Source organism: Tachysurus fulvidraco, chromosome 16 (genome assembly GCF_022655615.1).
Source record: "Tachysurus fulvidraco isolate hzauxx_2018 chromosome 16, HZAU_PFXX_2.0, whole genome shotgun sequence".
NCBI classification, from domain to species: Eukaryota; Metazoa; Chordata; class Actinopteri; order Siluriformes; family Bagridae; genus Tachysurus; species Tachysurus fulvidraco.
This window is the reverse complement of record NC_062533.1, coordinates 17,065,237-17,089,288: the sequence shown is the minus strand read 5'-3', so window position 1 is coordinate 17,089,288 and position 24,052 is coordinate 17,065,237. Positions and strand designations below refer to the sequence as shown.

Sequence of the window (24,052 nt, the reverse complement as noted above, 5' to 3'; positions counted from 1 at the left end):
AGAGGGAGAGGGGGGAGAGTGGGAGAGAGAAGAGGATCTCTCTCTCTCTCTCGGCCTCTCTCATCTCTCTCTTTTTTTTGGTTCGCCCCTATTCTCCTCTCTCCTCTCACTCCTCTCTCTCTCTCTCTCTTCCTCCGCCCCTCTTTTCTCCCTCTCTTTTTTCGCCGCTCTGTTTTCGCTTCTTTCGTCTCTCTCTCTCTTCGCTCTCTCTCCCCCTCTCTCTCTCCCGCTTTGATTTGGTTTCTCTCTCCCTCTCTCTCTACCTCTCATCTCTCTCTCCTCCTTCGTCTCCTCTCTCTCTCTCTCTCTTCATCCCCTCTTTTTTTTCTCTCGTTTTTCTCTCTCTCTCTCTCTCTCGCTCTTCCTCTTCTCTCTCTCTCCCTCTCTCTTCTCCCTCGTTTTTTTCTCTCTCTCTCCCTCTCCTGTCTCCTCTCTCTCTCTCTGTCTCTCTTCTCTCTCTCTCTCTCTCCCTCCCTCCTCCCCTCCTCCTCCTCCGATTCCTTTTCCCTTTTTGCCTTTTCCCCCCCCCTACTTTCCCTCTGTTCTTCCCCCCCCCCTTCCCCCATTTGTTACCTCTTCTCCCACTTCTTCCTTTTTTTTTACTCTGTCTTACTGCAGATTCGTTTCCTACAAGACGAATACAGTAGCACCTGATCCTGTATATATTATTGTATTGTTTTCTTTCCTTAGCTTTAGAGCCTATAACAGCGCCTGAGCTCCTTCCGGGTGTAGCTATTGCTATAGAACCATAAAGCATGAATATAATTGATGCCGTGGTTTTCAGCTGCACGCGGGAAAAACTTTTCAGAGTTGCTGTTAGAGAGAAGTGATCAACCACCCCAACACCCTCTGGTGCTGTAGCACACGTAATATGGAGTCTGTTTAGATACGGGGTAATGAGATAGAAATGTAAAGGTTTTTACTCTTTTTATTTACACAGTGTTCCTGACAACAGAAGTGCTGGAAGGATGGATTACTGTATGTGATGAGGAAGAGTCTATAAGAGGAAGACGTGATTGTGGGAGAGATAGATTGGGAGAGAGAGAGAGAGAGAGAGAGAGAGAGAGAGAGAGAGAGAGAGAGAGAGAGAGAGAGAGAGAGAAACAGACAGACAGAGAGAGGGAGAAAGAGACAGTGAGACTGAAAGAGTGTGTGTGTGTGTGTGTGTGTGTGTGGGTGACGTGTTTTGTGTGTGTGAGGATATAGACGAGATATAGTGAGAGAGAGATAGAGATAGTCGTATAGATACATACATACATCCATTATATATAATAGTATAGAGTAGAGATATATAGATAGAGAGAGATATAATATATTACACATACTACATATATAGATATATTTACAACACATATAATATATTATAGATATAGAATATATATATGATCTATTAACTATTTACACGACCCTAAACCATATATATATACTATCTCTTTCCCCCCGCTCGGCATACACTAGTCTATATATACTCTCCTATCTCTTCTCTATCTATCTCCTCTTCCCCCATATACCTATCTCTATATAGATATAGAGAGAGAATGACACATCACGAAAGACATATACATAAATATATATTATAGGATATAATATCTATATACGTATATATATAATCCCCATCCCTACCTTCTCGACTCTAGGTTGGGGGGGGGGGGGGGGGCTCTCTCGAGAGAGAGAGAGAATGACACAGACAGACAGACAGAGAGAGAGAGCAAGATTGACACAGAGAGGCACAGACAGACAGACAGACAGAGAGAGAGACAGAGAGACAGAGAGAGACAGAGAGAGAGAGACAGAGAGAGACAGAGAGAGCAGCGAAGAAGGAAGCCAAATAGATAGAGATAATCTCTCTTATCGAAAGGAACTATGAGAGAAAGAAAAAAATAAAGAGGAAGAAGGTGGGCGTGTCCTACTGACATGCTCAGGACATCGCATCAATTACACCGTCTGTGCCAGCAGGTTGCACAGACACACCGCTCCTTCATCTCCTCCATCACAGCGTGTGTGTGTGTGTGTGTGTGTGTGTGTGTGTGTGTGTGTGTGTGTGTGTGTGTGTGTGTGTGTGTGTTGCAGCAGGACACTGAACTGTCTCCACACTCACAGACGCAGTCCGTGCTCTATCTTCATAAAGATATAATCAATACCCTGCTGCACGCCTCACCTCGCCTCATCCCACACACACACACACACACACACACACACACACACACACACACACACACACACACACACACACACACACACACACACACACACACACACACACACACATACAGAACTGTGCCAGGCCCACAGAGGCCCAAATAACACAAGTGCTTGTGAGAGTGTGAGACCAAATCAATGGCTTTTGTGAAGCAGTGAGAAAATGAATAGAACTGTGTGTGTAGCGGTGTGTGTTCAGTGCGGCTGTAACACCTTAACACTGCCTCAACACACACTTTAATCCTTAATCCATGATCCCAAAAGCAGTTGTATTTATTCTGTAATTTATTAAAGAACATATCTAAAAGATTTAATGGAATTATTTGCCTAATTTTGCAGCGTGATCATGATGTGGAGGATTTAAAATGTAACAGTGCTAACAAGCGTGTGCTTTGTGACACGAGGCGACTTGTTTAGTGTCTGATCTCCTCTTGTTGCTGCTCCTCTGGACATGGAGGTGTTTCATGTATGAGACCCAACACTGTGCTGGACATCAGTGACGTGACTCACAGAAACATGTCACAATGCAAAACGTTTATCTGTGAGACTCGCTAACGTGGTGTTTGACCTGAGAGGAGGAAATCTTAGTAGACGGTCACATCTGGTGACTTCAAGGTCCTGCATGTATCTCCTAGCCCAATCACTCATCACAACACACACTAGCCCCTCACACACACACACACCCACACTCCCCACACACAGCACACAGACACACACACCCACCCACACACTACCACTCGACCACCCACACACTCCACAGCACACGCTCACCACAGGCTAGACACACTCACACACACACGCACCCACTCACACCTCACTCACACACAAACAACGCAACGCCACAATCACCCGACACCACTCACACACACCCACCCTCACACCCCACGCACCCGACACACTCTACACCTGCACACCCACGCCGCACACTCACCCACCCGACACACCTCACCACCTCGCTCGACACCGCTCTCCGATAGCATCCGCACCCACACATCACGCACACACAGCTCTCTCACATCCCCTCCCACCCACGACCGACACACGCCCCTCACAGCCCCGGGCCCGGCACGCCCGCCGCCCCTCGCACCCACTCTCGGGCATGGCGCAGCACTCACGCATACGCACCCACTCACTGCGTACGCCCGTCTCCAGCTGACTCCGCCGCGCCCCGTGCCGCGCGCCACGCGCCGGCATGCGCCCACACAGCCCCGCCCCTCCCGCGCCGCACGCCTCTGCCCATCTCCCTAGACTCTCCCCTAGCCCTCTCTCTCCCCGCAAACGACGTACGCCGCTCCCACCCCGCTCCCCGCAAGTCGGTCCCGACCCTCCCTCGCCCTGACTCTTCCCTCCCCGTCACTGTGCCCATCGACCGTCCCGTTCTCCCTCCCCATCCCGCTTCGGTCCTAAAGTACCCTCACACACACGATCAATAGCACACACACACTCCACACACACACCACACACGACAGTCACAAACACACACAAACCCACTACACACAGCCACACGACTCACGACGCACAGCACCACATACACAGCCCACACCACACACACACATTACACACCCACTCCACACTTCACTTACATACTGTACAAACACACACACAACTCACTCACTCACACATTAACACCACACGCACTCATTCACCTTACACACACACACACTCACTCATTCACTTACACACACACACACTCACAAACACCACACAACCCCCCCTCCCTCCCTCCCTGATCCCCGTCCACCCGATATCGCGATTATGACGTCGAAGTCCGGATAGGAAGGGACTGTGCTCAGGCAGGAATAGAAAACCACGGCTTCCTGGCGAGCGAGGAAAGGGAGAGGCAGGGACAAGTTGAATAAATAACTTGGTGGTGATGAAAATATCGCCAATGTCGGAGTTGAACAGAGGAACGAACACGAGGGTGTTGTGTATATGTTTGGAGCCTAGATGGAGAAGAGAATGGGGAGGGGAGTGCCGAAATGAAAGTTGCAGTGTGAGTCAGCGGGGGGGAGTGTGGCGAGTTATGGAAATGGTCAACCAAGAAACAGGGTATGCGTTGGGTGGAAGGACTCCTTCAGGATTGGCTAGGATAAGTAAAAGTAGTTGCGATACCTTGGAATAATAAGAATGGCCCCTGATTTTTGAGAGAAATGAGTTTGTGAGTGTGGTAAGATGCAGAGCCACAAGAGTCAGCCGTACCTGCGATATCCAGGGATAGAACCAAGCGTGTGACGTCATATAGCGGTTAAACACCCCGCTCTGTCCTTATCTTAACCACCCCGCACGCCACTGTGTAGGTGTCGCGCTTGCACTCCCTCAGCACCACGCACCTCGGCCCCTCGCTTCTCCCACCGACTCCGACGGCATCGGCGCTTCCACTCACTTACATACTGTACAAACACACACACACTCACTCACTCACACATTAACACACACACTCACTCATTCACTTACACACACACACACTCACTCATTCACTCACTCACACCCTCACAAACACCAGGACTCTGGAGGAAGGAGATGATGTTTGATGCTGATGGATATTCATGTGAATTTTCTGTCCTCACCAAAGTCATTTCATAGAGAAGGAGAATGAAATCAATGACAAATTGCTGTGGAATACAGCAGCTATTAACTCCCTGACAGTCCATTTATCTCTGCAGCAGTGTGTGTGTGTGTGTGTGTGTGTGTGTGTGTGTGTGTGTGTGTGTGTGTGTGTGTGTGTGTGTGTATTCCCAGCATCATACCTCCAGCCTTTTCATCTTTTTCTCCAGAGACGCTCGATCCGGGGCTTGCTTGCTTTCGCTGGCTGCTTTTAAACCCGTCGTCGTCAAACTCATCCAATCGGAGAAGGATCTGAGAGCGACCTGAGCTTCACTGATGCTCCTCAGTTCCTCCTGGAGCTGGCGGATGGTCTCCTGCATGAAAGCAGAGCGTTTGCACACCTTGTACATGAACGTTTAATTGAGTCTTACAGCGTTTTTTGGAGGAAAACGATTCTGTCATGTCATCATAATAATACATACACCTTGGTGACTCGTTACATATAACATATATGTCCCTATATGTCCCTATATGTCCCTATATGTTCCGTTTATTTGTCCCTCATGTTGATTAGGACGTTTAACAGCTGAAAATATCTGAACACTAAATTTCTGGGTTACAGAAAGTGAGCGTGACTCGAATGAGGAATCGAGGAATTTTCCCGCTGTTTCTTGCGAGAATTTCATGTTGTTGATCTTTTTTTTTCCTGTCAGGTCTCATGAAGTACCCAGATGCCCTGGCTCTCGACTCCAATTAAGCCCACACACACGCACACACACACACACGCACACACACACACACCCCTATCAGCAGCTCTCGACTGCAGCACATGTGGCAGCCTGTCGTTTCTCGCTGAATAATTACACACACCTCTAACGTGTAAGGTGGGTGGATGAGGTGTGAGCGTGAGTGTGTTACAGAGGAGGAAAAACACATTACTGCAGTTTTTAAAAAAAAAAAAATCTATTCTGTTGTTGCCACGGTAGCGGAACTAAAATGACGCCCGCTTTATTGTTTAATCCCAAGCTTAAGACGTGTGGTCTTGATTTAGCGTTACGGGATTTATTCTTTTTTATCTTTCATTCAGAGCGATGGGAGGGAGGACAGAAGGAGGGGGGGGGGTGTCTTTCCCAAGCTGGACAGTTTCCAGAATTTAGACAGATGAGAAATGACACTCATCACTGTGTGCTGGCAGCAGAAGCAGTTGTGTTCAGTAGGATTCACAGAGATGTTAAGAAATGTTTATCTAATTAAATATATATGCGTCTGTGACCTCAGACCTTATCGGCCACGATTCTGTAGATACCCTGAACATTTAATCTGATTTCAGTGACGCCGTTCTTCGACAACTAGTCGAACAATTGATTGATCCACGCCATGGTGAGAAGGCACAGTGACTGTGAAGCGTTCAGTATTTATTAAAGAAGTCGTAATTGTTATCCGTTTAGAGCTACATTTAAATGTTGTGGAAAGAATCAGGTTAGTTCTGGGTCTCGCTTATGATGTTGTAGTGTTATAGTGAATGAATAGATAGACACGGAGGTCCTAAAGGAAATGATGTGCTCTTGGCCCTGACCTGTATGCGCAGCAGGAGGGCGTGGTAGCGCGTGGTGAGCTGAGTGACCCGGGCGCTGACCCGAGCGCTGACATGAGAGTCTTCCACAACCTGCTGAGCCAAAGCACTCAGAGCCTCCATCTCACCCTGCTTCTGTACAGCCTCCACCTGCCACTGCTGAGAGAGAGAGAGAGAGAGAGAGAGACAGAGAGACAGAAAGAGAGAGAGAGAGAGAGAGAGAGAGAGACAGAGAGAGAGTGAGAGAGAATGAGAAAGAGAGAGCAAGAGTGAGAGAGAGAGACAGAGAGAGGGAGGGAGAGAGGGAGAGAGAGGGAGAGAGAGAGAATGAGAAAGAGAGAGCGAGAGAGAGAGAATGAGTGAGAGAGAGAGAGAGAGAGAGAGAGAGAGAGAGGGAGGGGAGAGAGCGTAACAGGACGTGCTAGCAGATCGCACGCGCGTAGAGCGAGAGATCGATAGCTATCGAGCGCTGCTCTCTTTCTTTCTCATCTCTCATCATAGCTACTCTCCCTCTGTTCTCTCTCTCTCTCTCTTTCTCCGCTCTTCGTTCTACACTCTCTCCCTTCTTGTCTACTCTCTCTTTCTCTCATCTCTCTCTCTCTGCTCCTCTCGCTCTCTCTCTCTCTCGCCCTCTTTCTCCCTTTGCTTTCGCTGCTCTCTCTCCTGTCCTTTCTCTCTCTCTTTCTTTGCTCTCTCTCTCTCTCGCTCTCTCTCTCTCTGCTCTCTCTTGCTCTCTCCTTCCTTTCTCTCTCTCTTTCTTTCTCTCTGCTCTCTCGCTCTCTCCTCGTCCTTTCTCCTCTCTCTCTCTCTCTCTCTCTCTCTCTCCCTCCCTCTCTCGTCTCTTTCTTCTCTTTTCTCTCCTTTTTTCCTTCTCTTCCCTCAAAGCTCGCTAATGAGCGAAGAATACACAATCTACAGCAAATATACAGAAATATGTCATTACATTACAAGAAGGAAGATTTCATCAATCTAACTATTAGAGTTTCACTGAGAAAGACAGAAAAGAAGAAAGAGAAGAGAAGAGGATGTGATTACAGATGTGTTATAACGCTGCTGGAGCGCTCTGGGAGCCTGGAGACAGTCAAATATTGTAACGTCTGCTCTGATTCTTGTTTACTCTTCATAATGTCCAGTTTTCTCCTTCATCTTCCTTATAAGGTCGTTGCTTCCTGTTCTCATGAGCCTGTTGCCATGGTAGTTAATTATTCTCACCTGTTGCTTGTTCCCCTTCATTAGTTTGTCTATTTAGATCCTCTGTGTTCCTCTGCCAGGGTGTTAGAGCTGTGTTACTAAGCTACAAAGTCCTTCGAATTTATTATTTCTAGCTTTTTTGTTTATATATATATATATATGTAGATGTATGTATGTATGTATGTATGTGAGAGAGAGAGAGAGAGAGAGAGAGAGAGAAATAGATATTTTTAATTTCATTTTCTTTCTACGTGTGTTACACAGAGCCACGATTTCTTTTCCAGGCAAATGACATGACTCGACTCAGTAAGGAGGCAATTCCTGTGGCCAGTCACGTGTCACGTATCTTTGCTAATCTGATTAGCGCATTTTAAAACCGCCCAGGAGTATCAAACTACAAGTGAGACAAGCGACCCATCACCTGCTAGCATGAACGTAGTGTTATTCTGTATGTTCCTCTCTCCTCCTTACCAGAAGCTGCTGGAGCTGGAGCTCTTTAGCAGCACGCTCGGATCGTCTGTCGCTCCTCAGACGGACTTTGAGCTCAATGTCTACCAGCCAGTGGTCCAAGCTCTGGAAACATCCCTCCAGCTGCTGCAGCCTGACGAGCGTCTGCTCCAGGCTAGCTTGAGTGTTCTCCAGCCTGTCCTGGTACGCCTGCCACTCTCTCTGTGCAGTCTCCAACGCCCTGTCCTCAATCTGAGGGACACCCCATGGGATCACCTGCTCCCGACTGGACAGGGCCGACTTCAGCAAGGCGTGGCCCTCGGAGCAACGTGACTGAAGCATCTGGTTGTGGGGAATGGGACGTAGATGTCAAGGACACAAATGGATAAAGAGAAAAAAGTGCTCTACACTCTATACTCACATGCAGCTCTTTCAAGGTCTTCTCCAGTGCGTTCACATCTCCATCCAGGGGTGAAAGGAGAGCCAGGTTGCTCTGCTCCTGCTCCAGCCAGTCCTCGAACATGTGCAGACCTCGCTGGTACTCCTGATGGACCAGGACCAGCTCCTCCGCCTTCTTGACAGCAGCCTGAAGGACACAAAAAACAAGTGTCACTCCGAAGCTCACTTTGGCTTTCGATCCTAGGTTTGTTTCATAGACGTACATTGGCTTTATCCTTAATGGCTTTGTACTGCGTGCTGAGCTCGTCTACCTCCCGCTGAGTGGCCGAGTGCTCGGGAAGGTTGGATCCCTTTGTGGCGATGGTCTCCAACAAGCTCGAGTGACTCAACACTTCCTCATAAAGCAGCTGTCAGGAAAACAGGGAATATATTACAGACCCCATTGTTTAAGTAAAATCCTTTATATATTATATTTATAATGTACTGTTATAGACAAATAATACAACAAAAGCATGGTGTAATGGAGTGGAGTTACTGTTACTACTATAAGTGTTTTTCTCTTACACTTCAGTGATTACCTGCACAGTTATTTGTTTTATTTATTTATTTATTTATTTATTTATTTATTTATTTATTTATTTATTAAAACAGAAATCTATTCGAATTGCTGAAATCACAAACACGGGATTCTTCTTTTAAGCCCCATATGTAATGATGCTCTATGAGACGTTCCACACATTCTCAGAGGCCGAATGCCGGCTATGATAATTGTCAAGTTACTGAAAGTCTTGCAACTTTACAACATCCTAGAAAACTGCTTCAAAGCTCTGGCACTGATGACTCCTTTCAAGAATGATTAATAAACATGCCCCTACAAAAAAAATGTTAGATTCTACTTAAAAAAAAAATTCTCTAGTTGTTTATTATTGAATAGGTTTAGATTATGTCCAGCATCTTCGGAGTCCCTTTGTTACCATAGAAACGCTAAAGAATTAGAACACTGGAAATAAATGAACATCATTTCTAATACTAAAACTATTATAGTATATGAAAATATTTTATGCTTATCGCCGATTTAGACGGTCATGTCCATCCTGGACACACAAATTACAGCGATAGACCGTGCGAAGCACCTTCGCTTGGCGTAAATTCGCTGTCTTCTCCCTCATCTCCGTCCAGTGTTTATCCGAGTTCCCCAGACTCTCGTCTACTCGTTCCAGCCAGCCCTCGAACTGGCTCACGTCCTCCTGATAGCTGGTCCAGTGAGACAAAGCACCTTCTAGCTGACTGTGAATACAAAACACAGGGAAGAAATAAGCAATAAATGTTCTCTCACATGCTACTTGTATTTTTCACACTAATCAACACGTCTGAACATGTCACACCGTGCTAGGCATGAATATGAATTCATAACAACATCATCAACTTCTGCCTGTTATACAAATCATTTCTATTTTCTTTGGTGTTGAACGAAGTTCCATCACCAATGGAACTCAAAACAAGTCCAACACTCTTGATACGTTTTAATTTTATCCAATTATACAGTAGCTACATTTAATGTCATGGATCGGTCCTGTAGATGTCCGAAAACTGATGGTAATAATCAGTCTCAGACACTGGAGACTCCTTCCACAAATGTTACACACGTTACTATAGAAATGCTAATGTATTATCATAGACCAATCGGATCTAATCAAATGAATCACCTCCTGACCAATCAGAATCGAGAACGTTAAACGCTGTCATATAATCTGTAATGACCGCGACAGAAAACTACTTTAAAAGGTACGTGACGGTTACAGGACGTCGATAAACTCCAGACCTTTTGCACTGTATCGCAGCTGAGAGAAGCAAATCCCAGGAATCTTTAAGGTCCTGGATCTGTTTGCGAACCACAGGTACGCCCTCCGCCGAGGTGTTCCTCTGCACCGCTTCTCCTCTGGTGATGAGCATCTTTAATTGGATCTCCCGCTCCTGACGTGCCGCTAACAGCTCCTGAAATAACAACGACGTGACTGCTGTTATAATCCCAATATTTTAAAAAGTGTCAGTTCTAGCTAGCTGACCAGTCTAGATTAGATTTATCTGCTTTACAGATTAGATTTATCTGCATCTCCTCTGGCGATGAGGACGTTGTTTGGAAGAAGAAACCTGTCTCCAATAATAAGAGAACAGTGTGATTTAGCGCTTTGTCATTAATAAAGCTTGTTGTAGTTTATCTCACTCTCATCAAATGTCTATGAATATGCATTACGTACTAATTAGCATATCAGACAGTGAGTTTACAGTAACATTATAAGGCCACTAAACTCTGCAAGCCGAATCATTATTATTCCGTGCGGGGATCCGTTTGGAAGTGTGTTAATGTATGAAGAGCACCAGTACCTCAAGCTGGCTCATTCGGGTAAGCAGTACGCTCTTGTCAGCGTTGGGACTTCGGCAGGTTTCGAGGATCTGCTGGGCTTCTGAAACCCAGCTCTGAAGTTCCTGTAAGCCCTGGGAGAAGAGCTGATGCTCCCCAACTACACGCTCCACTCTGGAGACCTTCTCCTGTGGAGGTAGGGAAAGAAGTATATGTTGTTTATTCAGCTGACTGATTCAGAACAGACTTCTGTATTACTTAAACTTCCGTATTCTCAATGCTACAGTAGTCCACACCATCAGTACACCTTAGAATTAAATATGAATTAAACTGCAATAGTGCAATAGTGCATAGGCTTTCAGTATTCTGTATTCTCTTCACTTCCATATACTGCATGCTTCAGCATTTCCTTCACTACAGTATTCTGTACACTTTAGTATTTGTTACAATACAGTATCCCATACACTTCACTATTCTGTTCATTATTCTGTACACTTCAGTATTCTGTTCATTATTCTGTGCACTTCACTATTCTGTGCACTTCAGTATTCTGTGCACTTCAGTATTCTGTACACTTCAGTATTCTGTACACTTCAGTATTCTTTTCAACATTCTGTACACTTCAGTATTCTCTTCAGTATTCTGTACACTTCAGGATTCTGTACACTTCAGTGTTCACTTAATTATTCTGTACACTTCACTATTCTGTACACTTAATTATTCTGTACACTTTAGTATTCTGTACATTTCAGTATTCTCTTCAGTATTCTGTACACTTCAGTATTCTGTACACTTCAGTATTCTGTACACTTCAGTGTTCTCCAGTATTTTGTGCACTTTAGTATTCTCTTCAGTATTGTGCACCCTTCAGTATTATCCTCATTATTCTGTGTACTTCAGGATTCCCTGCACTTCTATAATGACTTTGTTTCAGTAATCTTTGTGGTTTAATACTCTGCATAGTTCTGTGATTTTTCATTCATTAGGTGGCTTATTAGATATTAATGTTTTTATATCAGAACGGTCTAGGAGATGACATACACTGTGATTCAGACTGAAATCTCAGTAGACGGTGACAGAACCACTACACCACACTACATGAAATTTCCACTTAAAAAATTCAAAGCATTAGAGACGCTAATGCCATGAATACATTTTTTTTGCCTTAATGAATTAATCCCATAACTGCATAAATGTGAGGAAATATATTCACTTAGCATCCTTGTATGCTTTTCACTTTGCCCAGAAATAGAACATCAGCAAACTGAATGCGGACGGTGTTCCGACACGAACGGCAATAGAACACAATATGAACACATTAGAAATCCAGCAGAGCTTCAGGATGCTGCACTGGTTTAGACTTTCTGCCTAAAGTGCTTTCTTCTGATGAGAGTGTAATAAATCACATTGGGGCAATAACGAGAAAACAGGAAGCAACAAACAAAGGTTTAAAGGTCAGCTGTATTCTGCAGCAACAGCACAATACCTTCTCCAATATATAATATTTATCTCTTCTGGACAGTGTGTTTGCCAACAACCAGTCGACGAAAAACAATAAGACCTTTCCCTTACAGTACATGATTAGCCTTCTGTTTTTCAGGTTTTTTAAGGCATTTCCAAAACAGTTCAGTTAGTATCGATTCAATTGTAGAGACTTTTAAAAAACACTTCTAAAATACCACTGAACACTTGAGTATTCTCCACGATCGAGTATTCCCACAGTTCAATATACCACACACTTAAGTACTCTTCACACTTCGGCATACCCTACACTTTGGTATGCCAAGCATTTCGGTACACTCTATACTTGGGCATACCATACACTTTTGTTTTTCCTACATCTCCGTACTCCCTACATTCTGGTAAACCCTACACTTCAAGTACTCTTCACACTTCCCTATACCCTACACTTCCCTATACCCTACACTTGGGTATGCCCTACACCTCAGTACTCCATACACATTGATATATCCCACACTCCAAGTACTCTTCACACTTCAGTACACCCTACACTTTGGTATACCCTACACTTGGGTATACCCTATACTTGGGTATGCCCTACACCTCAGTACACCCTACACTTTGGTATACCCTACACTTCAGTACACCCTACACTTTGGTATACCTTACACTTGGGTATACCCTATACTTGGGTATGCCCTACACTTGGGTATACCCTATACTTGGGTATGCCCTACACCTCAGTACACCCTACACTTTGGTATACCTTACACTTGGGTATACCCTATACTTGGGTATGCCCTACACTTGGGTATACCCTATACTTGGGTATGCCCTACACCTCAGTACACCCTACACTTTGGTATACCCTACACTTCAGTACACCCTACACTTTGGTATACCTTACACTTGGGTATACCCTATACTTGGGTATGCCCTACACCTCAGTACACCCTACACTTTGGTATACCTTACACTTGGGTATACCCTATACTTGGGTATGCCCTACACTTGGGTATACTCTATACTTGGGTATGCCCTACACCTCAGTACTCCATACACATTGATATATGCCACACTTCAAGTACTCTTCACACTTCAGTAAACCCTACACTTTGGTATACCCTACACTTTGGTTTACTCTACACTTGGGTATACCCTATACTTGGGTATGCCCTACACTTGGGTATACCATATACTTGGGTATGCCCTACACTTCAGTACACCCTACACTTTGGTATACCTTACACTTGGGTATACCCCATACTTGAGTATGCCCTACACCTCAGTACACCCTACACTTTGGTATACCTTACACTTGGGTATACCCTATACTTTGGTATACCTTACACTTGGGTATACCCTATACTTGGGTATACCCTACACCTCAGTACACCCTACACTTTGGTATACCTTACACTTGGGTATACCCTATACTTGGGTATGCCCTACACTTGGGTATACTCTATACTTGGGTATGCCCTACACCTCAGTACTCCATACACATTGATATATGCCACACTTCAAGTACTCTTCACACTTCAGTAAACCCTACACTTTGGTATACCCTACACTTTGGTTTACTCTACACTTGGGTATACCCTATACTTGGGTATGCCCTACACTTGGGTATATCATATACTTGGGTATGCCCTACACCTCAGTACACCCTACACTTTGGTATACCCTACACTTCAGTACACCCTACACTTGGGTATACCCTATACTTGGGTATGCCCTACACTTGGGTATACCTTATACTTGGGTATGCCCTACACCTCAGTACTCCCAACCCTTTGGTATACCCTACACCTCAGTACTCCCAACCCTTTGGTATACCCCACACTTCAAATTCTCTTCACACTTCAATATACCCTATACCTGGGTATGCCCTACACTTCGGTGCTCCCTACACTTCCGGATACCCTAGACTTTGGAATACCCTAAACTTTGTTATACCCTATACTTGGGTATGCTCTAAACCTCAGTACTCCTCCCACTTTGATATACCCCACACTTCAAGTACTCTTCACACCTCAGTATACCCTAAACTTTGGTATACCCTATACTTGAGTATGCCCTACACCTCAGTACTCCCAACCCTTTGGTATACCCCCCACTTCAAATTCTCTTCACACTTCAGTATACCCTATACTTGAATATGCCATACACTTCGGTGCTCCCTACACTTCCGTATACCATAGACTTTGGTATACCCTATACTTGGGTATGCCCTACACCTCAGTACTCCCTACACTTTGATATACCCCACACTTCAAGTACTCTTCACACTTTAGTATACCCTACAATTTGGTATACCATACGCTTTGGTACACCCCATATTTGTGTAAACCCATCACTTTGGTGTTTTCTACACCTTGGTTCTCATTACACTTTGCTCTTCTCCCCACTTTGGTACTCTTCATAATACAGTATACCATACACTTTGGTACACTATACACTTCAGTACACCCTATACTCAGGTATGTCCTACACTTTGGTGTTTCCAATACCTTGATGCTCCCTACAGCTCGGTATACCCGACACTTCAGAACACTCTACGCTTTGGGAACCCCTTAAACCTCAGTATACCCTTACAGTTCAGGAAGCTTTACAATTCTATGGTTCCTACACTCCGGTATAATCAACACCTTGGTACTCCCTTAACTTATGTATATCCTGCCATTCTGTATTTCTGACACTTCGTATGTCTCGGTGTACCCTTGAAAAACTTCCAACACCTTGATAAACCCTACACTTCGGGACACCTTATAGTGTAAGGGGATGAAAAAAAATCAGGGGATGGTAAATGTATACTGAAGAAGCAGATAGGATTTTATTCAAACTTTATTCAAATTTTATTCAAACTTGTTAAACGTCCGATGGACAAAAAATAAGCTTTACTCGAGGGATAGAAATGTTTTAGGCAAACTGTGTACACAAATCGACTGAGGTCTAAATTATGGTGTTAACGTCTGACTATTGGCAGTTGATTGGCAATTCTGTCTTTATAAACATCAGCACAGTGAGAAAGCCTACACAGACGTGCTAGCCTGAACACGTGTGTTTGTGCACAGGATTTAATCTCATTACCTTAGTGCGGTTGCTCAGGGCCAGGTAGCGTGCGGCGAGCTGACAGACCCTGTGCACAAAGCCTTTCCCAGCCGCCTGACCTTCCCACAGGCTGTGAGCTCTCTCTCTCAGCCTTCCTAGCTCCGATTCCATGGAGCCCATCTCCTCCAACACTGACTGGATTGCAGGATATGAAAAGAAACCCCAAGAAAAGACGGATGGAAAAATAGATTGTTAAAAATATTAACATTCTAACATTTAAATGTTAAATGTTAAACCAGCTGACAAATGATGTATCAAGTTGCAAGTTGTTTTTCAGTGTGGCACGTTTCCAACATGTCGCTGGATTTCACGTTTATTTTCCCTGTAAAAATGAAACCTGAGCAATGAAAGAAAACTGAAGTGACAGTACACACAATCACACAGGACAATCCTTTTTTAGATTCCTAAAGAGATTAATAGAAATAAAGAGACACAAAGCAAAGACAGAAGCCGAAGTGATGTGGGAGTACAAAACAAAACAAAACAAAACAAAACAAATTGAGAAAAAAATGATTTTTTAAAGATGTTCTCCATCATGTATTCATGAATCTCTTTATCTTTAGAGGTCTGATGGAGACAAAGCTCTTTATATACTGCAATTAATTTGATCAGAGTCTAATCCTTTACCGTGTAAAATGTCTGACTCGGCAGAACCGACGCTGAGATTTCATCTCGTAAAGAGAGGGAACTTCAAAACCGTTCAAACGGAACCTAAATCCCATTAAACCACAAGTCTATCCCGGTTCGTGATCGTTTAATTATGTGTACATTGTGCTTTTTTTTTAAACTAACAGTTTCCTTTCAGAATTACTGTAATTACTAAATAAAAAAGCAGAGCCGTTCATACTCCTGTTTCTATAGCAACGCATGGTGTAAAAGTTAGCATCCCCCAACTGTGTTGTGAGTTTAAAATTAAACTAAAAAAAAAAAGTGGTGTCGGATTTAAATCCCATTACAAAACACAGCGTGAATATTACAGCATTCTCAGCCAGAAGTTCCCTTTATTAGCAAGCTCAAAAGTTAGTGCCCCCCCTGTTGACTAGTTAATTCATTTCAATGTGCCTCATGAAGGAAGCTAATGATGATATTAAATTCTCAAGCATTTTATTTTTGCTGTGAGAGTCAGTGGTAATCAGGAAAACAGCTCTCGTACATTTTATAATAAGATGATATCGACTTTTTACGTAAATCCAAATCGAAGGAGACGTTTTGAAAACAAGCAGTATTCAGACCACAGACCACAGAGATTTTATTACTAATGTTCTTCTACGGGTATTCATAGAATGATTTTTTTTCCAGGAAATCTTTGGATACAGGTCAGTAGTTTTATATTTTATATTATTTTTAATGGGAGCATTTTGTAGGCAGGTAGGTAGGCAATGTAGAGGTAAATAGGTAAGTAGTTGTAGGTAAGGGAGGTAGATAAGTAGGTGTGAGTAAATGTAGGTAATGTATGTAAACAGATGCAAGGGGGTAGTTATGTGGAGGTGGGTCAGTAGGTAAAGCAGGTAAGGTGGGTATATTATAAAGTATAGTATAGGTGCTAGGTCGGTATCTGCGTGTTGTCAGGTCATTAGGTAGAGATAGGTAGGTACAGTAGGTAGTTAGGTAGGTAAGTTAGTGCAGGTAAGTAGTGTTAGAGGTATGTAGGTGTACATAGGTAAGTAGGTAGGTAGGTAGGTAGGTAGGTAGTTAGGTAAATTGAGGTAGGTAGAGATGAAAAGGTCAGTAGCTAAAGGCAGATAAGGGTAGGTAAGTAGGTAAGTAGAGACAGGAAGATAGACAAAGGAAAGTAGGTACTGTAGGTCATGAGGTAGAGACAGAAAGACAAATAGATCATTTTAAGAAATATTTGGATTAAGTGAAATACAGCGACATACAGCTAAGTACGGTGACCGATACTCAGAATTTGTTCTCTGCATTTAAGCCATCCAAAGTGCACACACACAGTGAACACACACACACACACACACACACACACACACACACACACACAGTGAACACACACCCAGAGCAGTGGGCAGCCATTTATGCTGCAGCGCCCAGGGAGCGGTTGGGGGGGGATCCGGTGCCTTGCTCAAGGGCACCTCAGTCGTGGTATTGCCGGCCCGAGACTCGAACCCACAACCTTAGGGTTAGGAGTCAAACTCTCTAACCATTACCCGAGACAGACAGACAGACAGACAGACAGATATAAATAACTTGTAAAATTACGATCATTATTCCAAATCACAGAAACGTGTTGGTGTTATAATCCCTTTAGCCCAATTATTCTTCATTACAGCTAATCAAGGGAGTCGGTTTGCTTACTGATGTCTGAATGAGTGAGTTTAACGAGAGCAGAGCAGACTGGTGTGTTATTGTGGTTAAAAACACACTGGTGTTAAAATAAGCACTTTGTACCTGCAGTTTGCTCAGCTCCAGTCTCTTAGCGGGGAGATCGTGTAGACGAGCGCTGCTCTCCTGTACGCTCATCTCTGTTCTGTTGATCCAGTCCTGAAGAGGCTCCACACTCGCCTCGAACTCCTGCATCTGACACTGCAGACCCTGCACACACACACACACACACACACACACACACACCTCTCTGTTCCTATACCTTTGGGTAATGTTCTTTCATTAAAATTGTGCTTACACACTAAAATATTTCTACCCTGCAGCAAGGCCAGAGGAAAAATACTGATGCTGCTTTCAATTAAAAAAGAAAAGCAACACAACCGTCAGGTTCGAGCTGCAAATGTATCATGATTGCCAAAAATTAGCATTCCCATGTTATTAAATCAACATTAATTTGATAAATTTGTGACAAATCGTCAGATTGCTTCACGTCACATGCTTCCGCGTGTGTCCTGTCGTTGCCGTTATCCGACTGTGTTCACCTGTTCTGTGTAAATTCAGTTGTCTACATGTTTCCTGTTCTTTAAGGCCAGTTTACTCACAGGATCTCCATCCTAGCATGTTTTACATCGATTCTTGCTAATTCTATGTATGGGCCTTGTTCGAGTTGTACCTGTAATACGGTCTCTCTTTGCTTCAGGTTGTCCATCAGGTTGTTCCAGTCATCCTTGGCAGCGTTGGCTTTGGACCTGACCACCTCCACCCTGTCAGCAGACACCACGGCGGCGAGTCGGTCCCCGTGGGAGATCACAGCGTTTAATCTGTCCTGGCCTTGCTCGCTGTCACTCAGGAACTCCTGCAGAGTACGACCAGAGAGCCGTCACTCAGACAGGCAGAGAGGGCGCTAAGTCCGAGCGTTAACGTCCACACATTGACAGCACACACAACCCCTCCTCCTGCCCTCGTCTCAGCACCATCTGTGAAGTTCATGTGTGCAGCCTCACCACGTTCTATCGGCTCAAATCATATAAACGTGGCTGGGCGTGAAATAACGCCTGCCATATTGAAAGCTGAATAAGTTCGGCGATGCAGAAACATTGCTCCGTGTTAAAATAAATTTGGTCGATAATACATATATATATATATAGAAATAAATAAATAAATGATACGAGTGGCCGGCGTTTCTCTGCGTATCGATTTCTTTATGCCCCCCCTCGTTATCCTGGTCGAAACTAACGTACGTTTCGCTCTGCAGTCGTACATCATTCCCGTGCACCCGCGCCGAATGGCGTCCTCGCGGCTTTTCTGATCCTAATTGAGGCCATAAAACAGACCACTCTGGCATGTCCTTGGCTATTTTGGCGAGTTCATAAAGTGGCCCATGGGACCTGTGAAAGGCCTGTCACTTTGTCAAAGCCTGGCTCGTATCTGCCTGGCAGAATAACAGAGACGACCTGCCGAGGCCAATCTGGAGTCTGTCCAAGACTTGTGCTGCTAGACGCTGACTTCCCAGGCATACGCCATGCTCCATGCTCCATGCTCCAACCAGAACCCTTTATCTTCCCGCACAGCACCAGTGCCACAAATTCAGAATAATTCCTTCCGTTTGGAGGTTTCTTATGAACTGCTGATAATGTAGAAAAATATCCTATTCTTTTATAAACAACAACAACAACAACAACAAAAAAAAAGAAACGTGACAGTTGTGGCTGAAAAGCTTAAGGCTCTGGGTTGTTCATTGGATGATCAGGGTTCAAGCCCCAGCACTGAGCGTGGAAACCCTTTCTGCTCCAGTGGTGCTGTATCCTGTCTGTCCCTGTGCTCTGACCCCAACCGTCAATTTTGGTATATGTGAAAAAAGAATTTCACTGTGCTGTAATGTCGATGTGACCAAAATAAAGGCTTATATTTTATTCTTCTTCTATTCTATCCTCTAGCATCCATTCACTCTCTCACTCATCTTCTACCGCTTATCCGAACTTCTCGGGTCACGGGGAGCCTGTGCCTATCTCAGGCGTCATCGGGCATTGAGGCAGGATACACCCTGGACGGAGTGCCAACCCATCGCAGGGCACACACACACACTCTCATTCACTCACACACTCACACACTACGGACAATTTTCCAGAGAAGCATGTCTTTGGACCGGGGGAGGAAACCGTAGTTATCCTGTACCATGATACTGTACCTGAAAACATTTCACTATAATGGATGCACAACATGATATTTAGTCTGCAAGCAAAGCAGCATTGCTACTGAATTCTGGACTCTGATTGGTCAGAAAACGATTCGGTTTCTAAGCTGTTCAGCTAAATAAAGTCTCTTATAAAACCAGTGCACTGGGACTGGAAATGGAAATGGACTTATGGATAATGTGTATGTGTGTGTGTGTGTGTGTGTGCGTGTGTGTGTGTGTGTGTGTGTGTGTGTGAGTGTGTGTGTGAGTGTGTGTGTGTGTGTGTGTGTGTGTGTGTGTGTGTGTGTGTGTGTGTTGGTGGAGTGTGTGTGTGTGGGTGAGAGGGTGTGTTGTGCGTGTGAGTGTGTGGTGTGGTTTGGTGTGTGTGTGTGTGGTGTTGGTGATAGTGTGGGGTGGTGTGTGTGTGTGTGTGTGTGTGTGTGTGTTGTGTTTGTGTGTGTGTGTGAGTGTTTGTGTGTTTGTGGGTGAGTTTTGTGTGGTGTGTGTTGTTTTTGTGTGTGTGTGTTGTGTGTGTTTTGTGGAGAGTGTGGAGTTTGTGTTGTGTTGGTTGTGGTTTGTGTGTGTGTGTTGTTTTGTGTTGAGTGTGTGTGTGTGTTTTGTGTGTGTGTGTTGAGTTTTTGTGTGTGTGTGTTGAGTGTGTGTGTGTGTGTGTGTGTGTGTGTGTGTGTGTGTGTGTGTGTGTGTGTGTGTGTGTGTGTGTGTGTGTGTGTGTGTGTGTGTGTGTGATGTAAAGTGAGTCAGGACTCTGTTGTTCTCTCGGTGTGTTTTAGACGTGTGTTTTTCGCTCAGTTTGATAAACTAACACTGGATTTTCGTGTCGAAGAGAAATCCGAGCAAAAAATGCACCATTCTTGCTTTTATGGAGCTTTTCTATGAATCACCTCTAGTATAGAAACAGTGATGAAGCTCTACACATGCGTAAAGTCCTGAGTGTCTACTTTCATACGAGCTTCATAACAACACCGCCGTGGAGCGAGACGTTCGGGAGACGTTCGGTCGTCGACGTGGACACGAGACAAACAGGAGCAAAATTGTCAAGAAATAGAAAGCGTAATAAACGTGATGTTTTATCGGTACGTGTCGAGACGTTTTATTAGCACGGGCGCTGTGTTCTGATTGTATTCAGAGGGAAAGTGACCTCTAATTCACGACTGCTAAATTTAATCCCACTCATTTTTTTCCCCCTAAAAGGGTTAAATATATCTTGAGTTGTTGTCATGGTGACGAATGGCCGGCTCTTGTCATTATCAGCCTTTACCTGAACTCTCTAAAGCTTCTCCGAGCTGAGAAAGCGGGAATGTTCTGGCTCTGTACCTGAATCTTCTGGAGGCTGGTGGAAGCTTCCTGAATGCTGTGAGGAGAGTCGAAGCATTTAGCCGTGGAGATGTTGGCGTTGACCAGCCACTGACGGAAGTCACGCAGAGACGAGCGGAAACGCTGCTCAAGCAGCTTCTCCTTATTCTGACACTCACGGGCTGCTCGCAGACTCAGACTACAGCGAGAGAGAGAGAGAGAGAGAGAGAGAGAGAGAGAGAGAGAGAGAGAGAGAGACAGAGAGAGAGAGAGATGAAGAGGGAGATATAGAGAAACAGATGGAGTGTAAGGGATATGGGGAGAGACAGGAATGAAGACAGAGAATGGTGAGAAAAGGGAGACGGTGAGAGAACAAGAGAATGAGAGAGAGAGAGAGAGAGAGAGAGAGAGAGAGAGAGAGAGAGAGAGAGAGAGAGAGAGAGAGAGAGAATAAATGAGAAAAAAAAATGGAAAGATAGAGATAGATGAACAAAGAGTCAGGGAGGTGACAGGATGAATTATGGACAGATAGATGGAGGAAGGTGGATACGGAGAGAGACGGAAATGACAGAAATTGAGAAAGAAAACAAAGAAATGAAAGAGAGAGAAAGAGAGAGAGAGAGAGAGAGAGAGAGAGAGAGAGAGAGAGAGAGAGAGGTGAAGACACAGATGGAAAGAGAGAGATTGAGAGACAGACAGAAAGCAAGAGACAGATGATGGAGTGAGATGAAGAGGAGAGAGAGAGAGAGAGAGAGAGAGAGAGAGAGAGAGAGAGAGAGAGAGACAGAGAGAGAGAGAGAGGTGAGTGGACATCTGAGATAATAAAAGACTAAATAAAAGCAGCATCCAAAAGTGAAAAAGCTTTAACACACACACACACACACACACACACACACACACACACACACACCACACACACACACACACACACACACACACACACAGGAGGAGGCGTGAGGTCTAACACAGATGCTGTCTAAAGGTGTGATGCTTTTCTTATTAAATAAATAAATCACGTTTCCCTGCTAATAAATGCACACAAACACACTGACAGTTTCTCTCCACACACACACACACACACACACACACACACACACACACACACACACACACACACACACACACACACACACACACACACAGAAGCAGACCTGCCCTTCGCTCGCAAATGTTTTCATGTTTATGATTTTTTATTCTGCAATTAATAACTCTGTAAACAAACAAACAAACAAACAAACAAACAAACTGCTCTCACGCTGCTACATAAACCAATCACATACAAGATTAGCACGAGGGGGCGGGGCTATCATTCAAAACCGCTTCTTAAATACATATCAGCTTTATGGACGGTTTTTGTTTCTATAGCAACAGCTGCTTCATGTGGACTCGGGGAAGGAGTCTACAGTGTCCAGTGTTGCTATGTTCTAATAATTAAATAAAAATAAATCACCTGATGTCAGTCAAACACACACTCACACACAAACACACTCACACACACTCGCACCACACACACACACACACACACACACACACACATACACACACACACAAACACAAACACACACATGCACAATGTATGAGAACGAAGTGAAAACATTACAAGTGGAGTAGGTTAACATGGTGTGTGTGTGTGTGTGTGTGTGTGTGTGTGTGTGTGTGTGTGTGTGTGTGTGTGTGTGTGTGTGTGTGTGTGTTCACCTGTTGTGCAGTTTGATGAGCGCACTGACCCGCTCTGACTGAGCTCCAAGATCACTGGAAAACCCACACAGCTCATTAAGTTGAGCTTTTAGCTTCTCCTCCATGACTTCAGCTGCTTGCAGGCCTTCCAGTACACCCTGACACACACACACACACACACACACACACACACACACACACACACACACACACACACACACATAGGGAGAGAACAGTGTAAATAATAAGCACACGCGTGTCACATTTAGAAATGCAATATCCGTTATCTGCACCATGATGCCATTATGAAACACACACTCACACACACACACACACACAAACACACACACACACACTCACACACACACACACACACTCACACACAGTCCCATTCAGCCTGCAGGCCTCCACAAAAGCTGTTCTGTTCTTCATGGAAAGTCAGCAAAAGGCAGGAAAGAGTGCTGAGCGTTTTCTCTCTTCCATGAGCATGCCTGAGATTCTGCAGTGCCAGTCTCATGCCTCTCCTCCTCCTCCTCCTCCTCTTTCTCTCTCTCTCTCTCTCTCTCTCTCTCTCTCTCTCTCTCTCTGTCATGCAGACGCTCTCCAGGAAAAAAAGCGAGGGAAAACACTTCCCTCCTCCTTTTGGTTCTCTCCTCCTCTTCCTTTTTTCTTACTCCTCCTTTTTCTTGTACTTCGTAGCATCAGCTCTTATTTTACACATGTGCAGATCCCCCCTTTCATCCCTCCCTCCTTCCTCCCCCCCCCCCACCCTCCTTTCACTTCTCCTCTCACTGGGATTCAGCTGTCAGATGTTGGAGAGGTTGAGTCTCACAAACGAGCATGTAACATAAACAAGTCCGGACACCGGAAAACGCAGAGAGAGGGGGGGGGGGTGAGGGGCTTGAGAAAATGATCCCTATTTAAACAAACAAAAAAAAGCAGCAGAGGCTTGGAATGCCATCTGCTGTCCGTACACACACCATCTCCATTATCTGGTATGAAGTGCAAAGAGAAATTTCTATACAATAAAAAAGTCTTAAAAGTCTTAAAGAATTACAAATAAAAAAATATAATCATAAAAAATAAATAATTCATGAACACATTTCTACGACCAGGTTCTTCTCATTTGCTCGCAAAATATTGGCATGTGGTTTTAATAACTAATTAATCAATTAATTAAAAAATCACTACTAATAATAACGATACTAATAAACATATAATAATAAACAAGTGTAATAAATCTCTCTTTTTTTAAAAA

General features: G+C 44.4%; 1 protein-coding gene across 4 annotated transcripts in view; it reads right to left on the bottom strand.

The window, feature by feature from the left end:
* syne1a (spectrin repeat containing, nuclear envelope 1a) overlaps window positions 1-24,052 on the bottom strand; it is a 177,455-nt gene that overhangs the window by 99,231 nt on the left and 54,172 nt on the right. For 3 of the 4 annotated variants that reach the window (XM_047801922.1, XM_047801923.1, XM_047801921.1), the window contains 13 exons: window positions 22,816-22,952; window positions 21,139-21,316; window positions 18,301-18,483; window positions 17,694-17,837; window positions 15,270-15,425; window positions 10,739-10,903; window positions 10,176-10,348; window positions 9,487-9,640; window positions 8,617-8,760; window positions 8,376-8,540; window positions 7,979-8,296; window positions 6,320-6,475; window positions 4,947-5,117 (listed from right to left, as the gene is read on the bottom strand). In XM_047801922.1, the coding sequence (XP_047657878.1) occupies window positions 4,947-5,117; window positions 6,320-6,475; window positions 7,979-8,296; window positions 8,376-8,540; window positions 8,617-8,760; window positions 9,487-9,640; window positions 10,176-10,348; window positions 10,739-10,903; window positions 15,270-15,425; window positions 17,694-17,837; window positions 18,301-18,483; window positions 21,139-21,316; window positions 22,816-22,952 (2,244 nt within the window). The remainder of the gene's footprint in view (window positions 1-4,946; window positions 5,118-6,319; window positions 6,476-7,978; window positions 8,297-8,375; window positions 8,541-8,616; window positions 8,761-9,486; window positions 9,641-10,175; window positions 10,349-10,738; window positions 10,904-15,269; window positions 15,426-17,693; window positions 17,838-18,300; window positions 18,484-21,138; window positions 21,317-22,815; window positions 22,953-24,052) is intronic. The other variant, XM_047801920.1, reaches the window with a different exon arrangement.